The sequence below is a fragment of the Geotrypetes seraphini genome, chromosome 2 (assembly GCF_902459505.1).
Source record: "Geotrypetes seraphini chromosome 2, aGeoSer1.1, whole genome shotgun sequence".
NCBI lineage: Eukaryota > Metazoa > Chordata > Amphibia > Gymnophiona > Dermophiidae > Geotrypetes > Geotrypetes seraphini.
Window position 1 is genome coordinate 6,925,162 of NC_047085.1, and position 14,966 is coordinate 6,940,127.

The window sequence follows — 14,966 nt, forward strand, 5'->3', positions numbered from 1 at the left end:
AATATTCTTTCACTTCAACGAGGTAACTGAGGAAATAAATGGTAACACGTTGAAGTGAAAGAATATTACTGGTGTGATTTGAAAAGCTGCAAGTGGGACTAGGTGTTTCGGGAAAAGTTTGAACTATGATCTGATTTCACTAAGTCAGTCTTCTTTGTGTTATTGCTGGTGCTTTTCCTGATGAAGCTCTTCTAAAAATAGTATGAGCGAAACGGAGATCTTCCGTCGTCATGAAGCTAAGTACTCCATAATCTGTATTTCTGGACGGGAGAGTACTATTTATTCACCTATCCACCACTCAACGGTACTTGTCGTAAGAAACTTTACGACAACCTCCTGGGGACACAGGCAGCTAAAATAGACTCTGACATCTCTAAATTACTGACCAAAACAACAGACATAAAAGAGTTCCGCAAAGAAATAAAAACACTACTGTTCAAAAAATATCTCCCATCAATCTAACCACCGCCCAATGAGTTCCCAACCAACGACTTCGGAATCACTCATCCATATTATCTCTTTGTCTATGATCAAGAATGTACTGTAACTCTCCTACACTACACCCGACTTAACTGATCGAGTTGACATGTATTACCTCTGTAAAATGCATTATCTTCTGCTATATGTATTATCTTCTGTAATAAGTAATATCTTCTGTGAAATTGTAATATCATAACTCTTCACTGTTCCTGTAACTTACTCCTATCCTGAAATGTAATTCTACTGGAATGTCCCAGATATTTTCTATATTGTAATCCGCCTAGAACCGCAAGGCACAGGCGGAATAGAAATCCCTAATGTAATGTAATCTAATGTAATTAAATGAAGACCAGTATATGAATCAAAAAAAGATTTGCAAGGCAATTTTATGAAGCAAAATAGGATTTGTATAATATTTAACACATTTAAAGTATTTAAAATAACAAGAATGTTTTGATAAAAAATAAAAAATTAAGTAAATAGGAGAATTTACAGGACCAATGATAGCTCACCCTATGGTTATTAGCTTGAAAAATACATCAGGCTTTTAGCTGTGAGCGCTTGAGATCCTTATAGTATTTCTCCATTATATCCAATTTGGACATTTTTGTCTTGTGTTTTAGCCAATCTTATAAGCATTTAGTGTGTTTCACAAGATTTTTTGAGGATTATTAAGATCTCTCCTATTTTTAGGAGTTGATTTAGTGTGACCTGCATGAGTAGGATGAGAGTTGGTTGGGAGGACCAGAGTTGGGGTTGATATCCCCAGCAGACAGCAAGAGAGGGAACAAGAAGATACGGGGGAGAGTGAGAGGAGGCATGGAGGGCCTACTGCGCCACAGGCGAGAGTGGGGATGGCTGAATGAGAGGGAGAAAGTGTTGAATCTTTAGAACTGAGAAGAAGGGAGGTTGAGGTAATGGATTCAAAACTTGAGTGGCATGGTGTTGAGTTGGAGTGAAGGGAGAGATTGAGGAAAGTCAGTATCAACAGGAGAAGATATACAGGAACCATAGTGATGGAAAGAGAGAGGGGAACATTAGGAGGAAACTGGCTATGTGCTAATCTTAGAGCATAAAGGTGAGGAGATGCATAGGAAGATAATTTACCAGGAGGGGTCACGCACAATAGGCTGATGGTTGTTAGAACTTGTTGCTCTCATGGAAAAAAAATTTGCACGCAAGCAGTCAGTCCTTAGAGCAGCGCCTCGCAAACTTTGCAGGCTAGTGGCACACTAAATTGGGGATCGTGGTTTGAGGGCACATACTTGACATCATCGTGTTGACATCCATTCATGCACGGAGGCCCTCCAGACGGGGCCCTGAGAGGCCACTGGCTGGGGGGGGGGGGGATGTTGAAAAAGAAAAGGCGTAGAGAGGAGGAAAGACGCCAGGGAGGAGAAGAGGCACCGACACTGGCTAACTGCCAACAGGATGTGCCCCTCAGCACAAGAGGCATGTCCTGTAGGCAGTCAGTCGGTGCTGGTGCCTCTCCTCCACCCCGGCGTCTCGCAAACCTCTTTACATGTGATACACTGCCTTAGAGGGCGTGATGGACTCCGCTAGTGCCTCTACATATGCAATGTGACTGAAGAACAGTTTCTTGTGTGGCTAAGCCTCTGAATGCACATTTCAGCGAGATGAATGAGGCTGTAAAGTGCACCCATTAGCACTTCCATGACTTAATGCTGTCTTTTCCCTCCCTTTTTCCTTTGTCTCCCATGCCCTCTGCATTGCCCTTCTTTCTCTCCTCAGAGCTTGAGTACAAAGCTGCTTTGACAATCCAGTGTGCGTTCCGCCAGAGCTTGGCTCGAAAAATGAAAGCAAAGCTCCAGAAAGAAAAGCAGGGATACGAGGAGTTAATGGATCGACTCCAGAAAGAGGCAGGTGTACAACGGGACCTAAATATGGACAGCCGAGAAGAGATGCAAGAATGAAACCTCAATCAGAGGAAAGAAAGGTCTAGATTAGAACAAGAGGTTCCTGGAATAAGGCTCAGACCTATGGCAGTGGATGCATGGAACAATCTCCCATAGAGTTTTATAAAGCTTGGGATAAGCACAGAGGATCCTTAGCCGTGAGGGGCAGGAGTGAACTGACAGTGATCTGGACCCCCCATGTGGGCCGGCATCTATTCTGGCAGTACCTGAATTTCAGTCTCGGTGCCTAAACTGACCCCAAATCCTTTTTCTGTCTGGTTTTAGTTTTGGCAAAAGGCTATGGCAATGGTTTCGTATTTCACAGAAACTGATGGTGTACTTTTGGTGGAAGCTGAAAATCTGTGCTTTGTCATGTTTGTCTCCCTCCTTCCACCTCCCCTCCAAAGAGGAGTTGTCTTTCCCCCCTTGTGGGTGTTCCCCTCAGGCCTATTGTACAATCCCTGGCAGACTAGGGTGTAAGTCAGGGCAAGAGTCACTCCTGCCTTTGCTGGCTCTGCTCTCAAAATGGCTGCCATGACCTCCAGCGGCAATCTTGTGAGACTGCCACAAGCAGGGTTGCCAGATTTCTTCTTTGAAAAAAAAGACGCCGCCTGGCCTCGGTCCCACCCTATTCTGCCTCTGGCTCCGCCCCATTCCTCCTCAGTCCCAGCCCCCCCTCAAGAACCTCCCTGAGCTTGAAGGCCTCATTTGGAAGTCTGTGCGTATGTTGCCACAATGACGTCATGCGCATGATGCCATCATGGTGACGGCTGCGCTTGTGCAAAGTCTTCCAAATGAGGCCTTCAAGCTCAGGATTTCCAAAACCCAGACAAACTGCTGGGTTTTGGAAATCCCTCTGGGCGCCCGGACAGTCCTTTCAAAAGAGGACATGTCTGGAAACCCTAGTCACAAGAGATCATGTCAGCCATTGAGAATAGAGCTGACGTAGGCCAGAGCAACTGAGCATCACTCACGCCCTGACTGGGAGAGGGCAGTTGCTCTCTTTTGGGTGTTCCGGACCCTTCCGTACTCTCCCATGGGTGGCCCAGGCAGAAGAAAACTGGTCGCAGGGCCAGCGGTCAAAGTGCTCTGCGTGACACAGAGGCAGGACTGGTCAAAGCCATGCAAGACAGAGGAGATTGGGATACTGAGAAGAGCATAAGAATAGCCTTCCTTTGTCAGACCAGTGGTCCACCAAGCCCAGTAGCCCGTTCTCATGGTGGCCAACCCAAGGAGTAGCAACTACTACTACTACTATTGAAAGGCGTAGCACTGTACATTTTAACATACAAGAGACAGTCCCTGCTAAGAAGAGCTTACAATTATTCCATGCTACCGATCCAGAGCAAGTAGTGGCTTCCCCCATGTCTTTCTCACAGACTATGGACTTTTTCTCCAGGAACTTGTCCAAACCTTTCTTAAAACCAGCTACGCTATCTGCTCTTACCACATCCTCTGGCAACGTGTTCCAAAAAAATTTCCTCCTATTGGTTTTAAAAGTATTTCCCTGTAACTTCATTGAGTGTCCCCTAGTCCTTGTAATTTTTGATGGAGTGAAAAATCAATCCACTTGTACCCGTTCTACTCCACTCAGGATTTTGTAGACTTCAATCATCTCATCTTGGTCACTCTTCTTTGAACCGTTTCTAGTGCCTCTCTAACTTTCTTGAGCTAAGGAGACCAGACTTGAACGCAATACTCCAGATGAGGTCACACCATGGAGCGATGCAGGGACATTATAACATTCTTAGTCTTGTTAACCATCCCTTTTTAATAATTCCTAGTATCCTGTTTGGTTTTTTGGCCACTGCTAACATTGGGTGGAAGGTTTCATCGTATTGTCTACGATGACACCCAGATCCTTTTCTTGGCGATAACCCCAAAGGTGGACCCTAGCATCTGGTAACTGTGATTCAGGTTATTCTTCCCAATGTGCATCACTTTGCATTTGTCCACATTAAATTTCATCTGCCACTTGGACGCCCAGTCTTCCAATTTCCTAAGGTCCGCCTGCAATTTTTCACAATCCGCATGCGTTTTAACAACTTTGAACAGTTTAATGTCATCTGCAAATTTAATCACCTCACTCGTCATTCCAATTTCCAGATCATTTCTAAATAAGTTAAATAGCACCAATTCCAGTACAGACCCCTGCGGCACTCCACTGTTTACTCTCCTCCATTGAGAAAAATAACCATTTAACCCTACCCTCTGTTTTCTATCCGATAACCAATTCTTAATCCACGGTTTATGGCTGTTGCTGCTTTCCCCAATAGATGCCATAGAGAGTCTGGATGCAGTCAGGAAGAAGGGGGAGATGCTTTATCACATGGGAGAGGCACTGGATCTTCTACAGCTCTGTGCCCCCGGGCACCGCCCAGTTGCACTAATGATCAGTTCGCCTGTGATGAAGGGTAAAGCGTAGAATAAGCACAGAGGAGCCCAAGGGTTCTAAATTCTATCCTATAACCCTGTATAAGGGGTGTTCATATTGAGGGTTTTTTTATAACCTTGTGTGAGAGACCCTCATATGGGCATACTGAGGGCTGTAGCCTCTTTGGAAGGAATCATCTTGTGTGGGGTTCAGTAGCCTGCTCTCTTACTCTTGCCTTTGTCTCCTGCAGGCCTTTGTCATGATGGTAAAGAAGGAGCAGGAAGCTGCACGGCAACAGAGGAAGAAAGAGGAGGAGGAGAGGAAGAAGAAGCAGGAGGAGGCGCAGAGGAAAAAACGCATCCTAGAAGCTGCTTTTGAGGGGGAAGTGGATGAGGTTCTGGATGTGCTGAAGGAGGTGGGCAGCGAGGCAGGCAGGTGCCCTCAGTGGGTGCCACATTATAGAATCCACTATATAAGCACTTATACACATTGGTGCTGGACGTTTGGGCACCAAAATGGGATTTGTCTAAAAGTCCACCCTCCCGCACCACGAACTGGGCCGTCAGAGGCTCGGGGATAGTCCTTGGAGCATAAGATCTTAGCTGGCTCAAGCAGTGCCTATCAGAGAGGTAGGAAGAGGTAGCGTCTTTCCTCACAGGCACTGCCTGAGGCAGCTATGATCTCTCTTATGCTCGTGGACTAGCCCAGACAATTCAGATATATGGTCTGAAGAGATCCGACAGTGTTTCTGTATTCTATAAGAAACTTCATTGGTTGCCTATAGAGAGGGTTACCAGACATTTGGATTTCCCCGGACGGCTTTTCAAAACCTGGCACTTTGGTTTTGAAAAGCTTCCAGCTAGCAGCTATGTCTGGGTGACATTGCGCACATACGTATGACATCATAGCATCACACCAGCGCATGCGCAGATGCCCTCCCGACAAGCGAACAGGTTGAGGGGGCAAGGCTGGGGCATGACTCGGGCGGTTCAGAGCTACCTATAGAGAAACGTATAGCGTTTAAAATTTTGATTCATCATATTATATCCTCTATAATAAAATCCTACGTGCGCATGCGCACTTAGGATTTTGTGTTCCCTGCCGCCGTGGTTTGTGTCCGTGCCGAATTCTATTTTAGAACATGGAGGCAGGGAACACGTCGGTGACTCCCCCCCTCCCGCCCTCACTCACCAACCGCTGCCACTCCTGTTCAAAGCAGCCTTCTGAGGTTCGCCAGCTGGCTGTTGCAAACCTTGCAGACCGCTCTCCATGTCAGAGGGAACGTGCTACCGAGGTGGAGAGCGGCCTGTGAGGTTCGCTACAGCTGGTCGGCAAACCTCAGCAGGCTGCTTTGAAGAGGAGCGGCGGCAATGGTTCGTGCCAGTGGGCCAGAAGACAACAGGAAGCCAGGATGGAGGGAGGGTAAGAACAGGCATGGTACAACAGGGGGCAGGGGGAGAGGGAAAGGGGCCTGCTTTGGGAGAGGGGTGTGCTGGGGGGCAGACAGCAATCATGCTTTGCTCTGGGAGGGGGGGAAACAGAAGGGGGCCACGGAGAGACAGGCAAGCATGGCGCAACAGAGAAATACAGGCAGGCAGGGGGCCAGGGAGACAGACAGAAAGAATGACACAGACAGCGTCCAAGGAGAGAGAGACAAAGAAAAAACCCCCAGACATCTACTCTAGCACACGAGCTTAAACACTAGTAATAATAATAATAGCTTTATTTATATCCCATCATACCTGTTCAGTTCAAGACGGTGAGATACCTTGTGGTTGTCGCAGGTAGTGATAGAGGTGGGGAGAGTATGGGTGGGTGAGATAGGGATTGTGGTGGCATTGGGGAAGAGTGGGGGAATGAGAAAGGGGAATGGAATAGTTGGAGGGTGGCTTCTTATTGTTCGATAAATTTGTCGAATAGGTGAGTCTTCAGAGAGCTTCTGAAGGATTGGTAGGATGGGGAGTTAAGGAGGATTGAGCTTAAGGTGTTATTCCAGATGCCAGCCTGAAAGGATAGGGTCCTGTTGAGAATTGAGGAATGAGAATAGAGGTGTGGCGAGGATGGTCCTGTAGAACAAAGTGTTTCATGAGGTAGGTGGAGCACCGACCATGGTCTTACAGCAAAGGCAGCCAAATTGCAGTTTTATGAAATATTTTTTTCAGGCTGAAGATTTTGGAAAAAACCCAGGCTTCCAATTATCTCACTTTTGTCCCCTTTTACAAAACCGTAGCGTGGCTTTTAGTGCTGGCTGCGGAGGTAACAACTCCAACACTTGTGAAAGTTGGAGCTGGCGCTAAAGACTGTTCTACGGTTTTGTAAAAGAGGGGTTTGTTCTTTTCACGTTTGCATTATTCAACCAATAGATTGAATAATACAATTTGATTGCAGTTTCCTCCTTTCAGAGGTACACGTTTTAAATATGCTGCTTTTGTTATCTGGAATAATTTACCTATGCAAATAAGGACATTAGTTAGTTATTAGAAATTTCGTATCTGATAGACTGAAAAGTTAGCACTTTTAGTTAAAGAATTGCGAGGCCATTTTTTATCCAGGGGACTGTATTTTCCCCATAGAATTCTTATGGCTTTTTTTTGATGTAAATCGCCCTGAGTTAAATGGTATTAGAGCGATTTAGATTACTACAGGAGGGGCAGAAGAGGTTTTTGGACGCTGCTTGGGTGCCCAAAGGTCCAGTGCCAGCATCATGTTTTTCTAATAAGGGAATGGATGGACCAGTCATTTACTATGTTACTAAGTATGGCAGCGCTCCAAAGTCATGGACGCCTACAGGGCAGTGCTCCCTTTCCCAGAGAGGACGGAGTGACGGAGCTAAGTGATCTACTGCGAGGCCCAATAGTCAAAGCAATCGTTTATTTGCCAGTGGCTGATGAGCATATGCTTTGCTTTTTTTTGGAATTCAATTTGGTCTCAAATAAATTGCTTATTAGAAAACCATGTTGCTCTGTCATACGATACTGTTCTGTTCGGTATTTCTATGAGGAAAAAAAGTCAATTAACAGCACATAACAACAAACTTTTAATGATCATGATGGGTTTTGCTATTCAACATATTACTAACAACTGGAAAAATTATACTAATCTTAGTTATGCATTTTGGTGGAATTCCTTATGTCATATTTTTAAAATGGAAAGAGTTATTGCTTTACAGAAAGGTAGTTATAAAAATTTTCTAAAGATTTGGGGGGCCATTGGATAAATATTGTAATGAATAGGCATCGTTTTCCTTTGATAATATGGATATATATAGGGGGGCGGGGTGATGGGGGAAAATTTGGTTTAATAATGCATTTTATAATATAATTTATGATATGCTTTAATGAGTATATTGGTTGGGGGAGGGGGAAGGAAATTAATTAATTAATATATTTATGAATTTATTGAAGGAATTTCAAGTGTTGTATGATTGTCTTTCATGGTGCTCTTTTGTGCACTTGTTGTAAGTTTGAAAATGAATAAAGATTAAAAAAAAAAAAAAAAAAAAAGATTCCTGTATGCTATATGGATAGTACAAGGCTGAAGGTTTTTTGAAACAGCCCAGTACTAACTATAAAGTAAAGGGGTGACGTGAAATAATCCATCGAGGGATGATGTTCAACCACTCTGCAAAGAAATTCTACATTGCCGAAGGCTTGCCGGCCACATTCCATGTATGCTCGTATTAGTTTAAAGTAATAGACTCTCTCTGCTGCTGTGGCTGGTAATTGGGCCTGTGAATCAAGTTATTCTGTGGATAAAATCCACCTTGTTCTGCAGAGTACAAGAAACCCCATTCAGCAGGTCAGGCCAATGGTCCATCTAGCCCAGTAAACCCTCTGGCAAAAACACAAACAGTAGCAACACTTCATGTTACCGATCCAGAGCAAGCAATGGCTTCCCCCGTGTCTGGCTCAATAGCAGACCATGGACTTTTCCTCCAGGAACTTGTCCAAACCTTTTTTAAAACCACATTAACCACTCTTACCACATCCTCCAGCAATTTGGGTAGGGAAGTTTGAAGTGTGAGGTGGGATGGTAGTAAGTTCCACAGCTCGGAACTACTTTTGCAAAGAGCCACGAGTGAAGTCAAAAATAATTTCCCTAAAAGAAGGGATTAGTGAGACTGTTTTGATTTGAGGAGCAGAGATCTCGGAATGGACAGAAAGTGGGATGGGAATGTGCGAAGAAAGGATGGCGCATTGGCTCACAACTGCTGCTAGAACCAGCCTTCAATTCCCCTCAAGCCACTTCAGGAGAGGTTGAGGCGGGGGAGACCATGAATGAGGGTCACCAGTGAAGAGCAACCAAGATGGTTAAGGAGTTGGAGGAGCTACCATACAGTGAAAGATTAGAGAAACTGGGCCTCTTTTCCCTCGAACAGAGGAGATTGAGAGGGGACATGATCGAAACATTCAAGGTACTGAAGGGGATAGACTTAGTAGATAAGGACAGGTTGTTCACCCTCTCCAAGGTAGGGAGAATGATAGGGCACTCTCTGAAGTTGAAAGGGGATAGATTCCGTACAAACGTAAGGAAGTTCTTCACCCAGAGCGTGGTAGAAAACTGGAACGCTCTTCCGGAGTCTGTCATAGGGTAAAACACCCTCCAGGGATTCAAGGCAAAGTTAGACAAGTTCCTGCTGAACCGGAACGTACACAGGTAGGGCTAGTCTCAGTTAGGGCGCTGGTCTTTGACCGAGGGCCGCCGCGTGAGCAGACTGCTGGGCACGATGGACCACTGGTCTGACCCAATAGCGGCAATTCTTATGTTCTTATGCCCTGGGAGGGTTTCTGTAGGGGAGGAAGAGAGGAACTAAGCAAATGGGGATCTATGGTAGAAGTCTGTTTGTTTGGAGATCAAGTGGTGTCAGGATCTATGGTTTTGCTCTTTGGCACCTCTAGAAGCTATTGTCCTAGGCGACTGTCTAGTCTTGCCTAATGATTGGGTCAGACTATCAGCAGGTTTCCCACCTTCCTCTCTAATGCCTTTGTTTTGTTTTGTTAACTGTAGCTCTTAAATGCTGCTGTCACTTTCTGACTGTCCTTACCACAGGTGCTCTGACACTCCCAAAATTTTCTTTCCCTCCCTGCAAGGTGTTTCTTTCCTTACCTCCCTCCCCTGGGGTGGCACCACTGCAGTCCACACAGATGCAGAAGTAGGGGTACCAGATTTCTTCTGAGTGCAGAAAGTGGTCCTGCCCGGGGCTGCGTCTGGAGAGCATGAGCAATGGCTTCACACATTCTTCAGACACTCCGTATCTACCTCTCCTTGTGACCCTGGGCAAGTCACTTTATCCACTTAATGGTTACTGCGGATGAGCCATTTGGCCTTTATCTGCCATCTTCTTTCTATGGAAGAAGTGGTGGAGACAGAGACTGTGTCTGATTTCAAGAAAGCCTAGGATAGGCACGTGGGATCGCTTAGAGATAATGGTTACTGCGGATGGGCAGACTGGATGGGCCATTTGGCCTTTAGCTGCCATCTTCTTTCTATGGAAGAAGTGGTGGAGACAGAGACTGTGTCTGATTTCAAGAAAGCCTAGGATAGGCACGTGGGATCGCTTAGAGATAATGGTTACTGCGGATGGGCAGACTGGATGGGCCATTTGGCCTTTAGCTGCCATCTTCTTTCTATGGAAGAAGTGGTGGAGACAGAGACTGTGTCTGATTTCAAGAAAGCCTAGGATAGGCACGTGGGATCGCTTAGAGATAATGGTTACTGCGGATGGGCAGACTGGATGGGCCATTTGGCCTTTAGCTGTCATCATGTTTCTAAGTACCTGTATATATGTAAATCGCTTTGAATGTATAACCACAAAAAGACAGTATACAAGTCCCATTCTCTTTCCCCTCTCTGCAATACTGTCAGCAATCATGAATATCCTATACAAAGACCCATAGTTTCAACGTCTGCATAAGCTGTAATCTTGTGTACCTTCTGCTGAGGCTATGATCTTTTACGTCAGGGGTGCACAATGTCGGTCCTTAAGGTCTGCAACCCAGTCAGGTTTTCAGGATTTCCCCAATGAATATGCAGTGAAACTCGACCATCAACTATCCAACCTACTGATCAAGACACCAGACTACAAAACTTTCAGAAAAGAAATAAAAACCCTGCTAGTCAAGAAATCCATAAGACAAATTAACTCCACATGAAGCATTTCAATCCCAAAATAACTTGCTCATCCATGTAACTCTTCTTGAATTGTTCAGATACTATCTTTTGTAATCCGTCTTAAACCGCAAGGTAATGGCGGAATAAAAGTCACCAATATAATGTAATCTATTTGCACAGTCTTCATTGTATGCAAATCCTGAAAACCCACCTGGGTTGAGGAACTCGTGGACCAACATTTAGTATTGAACCTTCTAAACGTTGTGTTATAATAAACCTGCCATCACCTTTTCCCTGGCAAGGTATTGGACCTGGATACAAAGAACGGGATTGGCTATGATGAGAGAGGGAAAGCAATACGTTTTCAGAACCAGATCAACATGGTTGACTGCACAGACGCCAATGGGAACACCCCACTTTCTGAAGCTGCAGGGGGTGGAAATCCTCAGGTCATCAAACTGCTCATAGAGAGAGGAGCCCAGCCAAACAGCAAGGTAGGAAGACCCAAAGCTACCTGAGTAACCATGGAGGTTGGGTGCAGTGTGTTGTTCATGGAACTGCTGGGTTGTGAATGCCTGGGTAGCTTTTTCATACATAGTAGGAGGAAGATTTCCCTCCAGGTCCATCCCAGTAGGGAGACATTTCCTCTTATGATACCAGAAATAATATTCAGGCACTTTGTCAGGCCCAATTATTTGGCCGGTCAACTTAGGTAGGGGTCGGCAAAGAGCCAATTTATCCCAAAAATTTGATCCAAGACTTACAAAGAGCAGCAATGGGTAGAGAAGGGAGTTTGAGATATTCCGGGTCTCTCACTCTCTCTTCCCTCCCCAAGGTCTAGCTTCTCTCTCCTCTTTCTTCCCTCCAACGCTCACAGGTCTCTGCTCCTCCCTCCAAGGTTCTCTCCCCTCTCCCTCCCAGCCCCACAATCCTCCCCCCAGGTCTTCCGAGGTACCTGGTGATCCAGCGGGGGTCTTTGTGGCAGGAGCGTGGCCCTCTTAAGATAATATCATCGTGAACCTTATAAATCTTATCAACAACCGCTAGGCCAAGTTATGTGGCAGTTCCATGCCATTGGTCAGCTCCACTTCCTTGTAAACCCAAACTGCCAACCTCCTTTGTAAATCCTCTGTTTACCTCATTTGCCAAGTTACGTTGTAGCATACTGACTTTAGTCACTTTTACCTCTTTTCTAAACCACATAGAACCAAAAGGCTTATGCAATATATAAATAACAATTTATACTGTTATGTTAAATAGTACTGAATATTGGGTGGTAAATGTGTGGTTCAGGCCCCAGGAGTAACAGTTGTCTATGTATATATGCAATGATGTGCCTTGCGTAATAATCACTGAGTTATGTTGCCCCCTTGTGGTGGGTTATCATTCAAGGAACACAGGGGTTAGGGTTAGGGGCAAGAGCTCATTCTCTTCTGCTTCTCTTCTCTTATAGGGTGCTTTTGGCAGAACTCCCTTGTACCGGGCAGCATTTGGAGCTCACCTGGCGGCCCTGGAAATGCTCCTGCAGCACGGCGCTGACCCCAGGATCTATGCGGATGATGGCACCACCCCTGAACAAGTAAGAACAGCATTCAGTGTTTTTTTTTTTCTTCCTACACTGGATAACATTAAACTTCTCAGGTGGCTTAGTCTGCCGTTACTTAGGCAGGCCTACTTTGGGTACTGTGAGGAGTTTCTCGTCATGCAGCAGTGTCATGCTCACTTGATTCACTTTGGGAGATGGGCGTTTTCATTTTTGCTGTGTCCTCTTTAGATAGTTTCTCGTTATGGTTGGCTGTGAGTGATGGCGGCTGTGTGTTTTTTGCAGTGTTTGAAGAAATGTGACCTTCTGAGAAAAGGTGACTAATACTTCTTACCTTGTTTTGTATTTTCATTTTAGAAAGTTACGGAAGACTTATTTGTTTCAAAAGTTTCTTGGGAAGTAATGATGGCTGGTTGATAGGTTTTGTTATATTGATTACGATTTTGCAGCTCACTGTGTTTATCTAGTTTTTCTTATGTTGCTATTGGCCTAGAACTGGAAGGTTTTGTGGAATAAAAATAGTGATATGTTTCTTGTCATGGGTCTATAAGCAGTTTGAAGTTGTCTAACTTTTGCATTTTCTCACATAAAAGGAAGTTTGAGAAGAGACTGGAAGACCTAAATATGTATATTCTGGAGGAGAGGAGGGACAGGGGAGATATGATACAATATGTGTACAATTCTGGAGGCCGCATTATCAAAAAGATGTGCGGAGAGTTGAGTCGGTTCAGCGAATGGCCACCAGGATGGTCTCAGGACTCAAGGATCTCCCGTATGAGGAACGACTGGATAAGTTGCAGCTGTACTCGAACGCAGAGAGAGGGGAGACATGATCGAGACATTCAAATATGTCACAGGACGTATCGAGGTGGAAGAGGATCTCTTTTTCCTTAAAGGACCATCTGTTGAAAATCAGGGGTGGGAAATTTCATGGCGACACCAGAAAATATTTCTTCACCGAAAGGATAGTTGATCGCTGGAATAATCTTCCACAACAGGTAATTGAGGCCAGCAGCGTGCCAGATTTTAAGAAAAGATAGGATTGGCATGTGGGATCTCTTCATGGAGGTAGTTAGGGGGTGGGCCATTAGTGTGGGCAGACTGGATGGGCCGTGGCCTTTTTCTGCCGTCATGTTCTATGTTTCTATAAGAACATAAGCAGTGCCTCTGCTGGGTCAGACCAGGAGTCCATCATGCCCAGCAGTCCGCTCACGCGGCGGCCCATCAGGTCCAGGACCTGTTAGTAACCCTCTATCTATACCCTTCTATCCCCTTTTCCTTCAGGAAATTGTCCAATCCCTTCTTGAACTCCAATACCGTACTCTGTCCTATCACATCATCTGGAAGCGCATTCCAGGTGTCCACCACCCGTTGGGTGAAGAAGAACTTCCTAGCATTGGTTCTGAATCTGTCCCCTTTAATTTTTCCGAATGCCCTTTCGTTCTTGTAGTTTTCGAAAGCTTGAAGAATCTGTCCCTCTCTACTTTCTCTATGCCCTTCATGATCTTGTAAGTCTCTATCATGTCCCCTCTAAGTCTCCGCTTCTCCAGGGAGAAAAGTCCCAGTTTCTCAAATCTTCCAGCGTATGAAAGGTTTTCCATACCTTTTATCAAACGTGTCGCTCTCTTCTGAACCCTCTCAAGTATCACCATATCCTTCTTTAGGTATGGCGACCAATATTGGATGCAGTACTCCAGATGCGGGCGCACCATTGCCCGATACAATGGGAGGATAACTTCTTTCGTTCTGGTTGTAATATCCTTTTTGATTATACCTAGCATTCTATTCACTTTCTTAGTGGCCGCTGCGCACTGTGCCAACGGCTTCATGGTCTTGTCCACTATTACCCCCAAGTCCCTTTCTTGGGTACTCTCACTCAGTAACAGCCCTCCCATCGTGTAGCTGTACCTTGGGTTTCTGTTCTCTACGTGCAAGACTTTACATTTCTCTACATTAAACTTCATCTGCCATCTCGTCATCCACTCTTCTAGTTTGTTCAGGTCCCTTTGTAAATCTTCGCAGTCCTCTTTAGTCCTAGCCCCATTAAATGGTTTGGTGTCGTCTGCGAATTTTATTACTTCGCACTTCATCCTTGTTTCCAGATCATTTATAAATACATTGAACAGCAGCAGTCCAAGCACCGACCCCTGCGTTTAAATACTTGAAAGGCATTAATATAGAACCAAATCTTTTCCAGAGAAGAAAAATGGTAAAACTATAGGGCATAATTTGAGGTTACTTGAAGGAAGACTTGGGAGCAATGTTAAGAAATTCTTCACGGAGAGGGTGGTAGATGCCTGGAATGCCCTCCCGAGGGAAGTGGTGGAGAGGAAAACTAAGGCCGGTACTGGAGAGACTACACGGTCTGTGTCTCATATGTGGTGATTTGGTGTAGGGTGGGCTGGGGAGGGAATCAATGGGAACTCCACTAACTTGGAACAGGAGGATGTTACTGGCCTGCAAACAACGGGATGGTTGGAAAGGCTGGAGTGAGCTTGGACGGCAACTTCAGCAGTTGGAACCTAAGACAATACCAGGTGGA

General features: G+C 45.2%; 1 protein-coding gene across 1 annotated transcript in view; it reads left to right on the forward strand.

Annotated features, from left to right (window-relative positions):
• IQANK1 (IQ motif and ankyrin repeat containing 1) overlaps positions 1-14,966 on the forward strand; it is a 105,200-nt gene that overhangs the window by 25,728 nt on the left and 64,506 nt on the right. The window contains exons 3-6 of the mRNA XM_033933108.1: positions 2,233-2,360; positions 5,021-5,185; positions 11,184-11,375; positions 12,335-12,460. Of these exons, the coding sequence (XP_033788999.1) occupies positions 2,233-2,360; positions 5,021-5,185; positions 11,184-11,375; positions 12,335-12,460 (611 nt within the window). The remainder of the gene's footprint in view (positions 1-2,232; positions 2,361-5,020; positions 5,186-11,183; positions 11,376-12,334; positions 12,461-14,966) is intronic.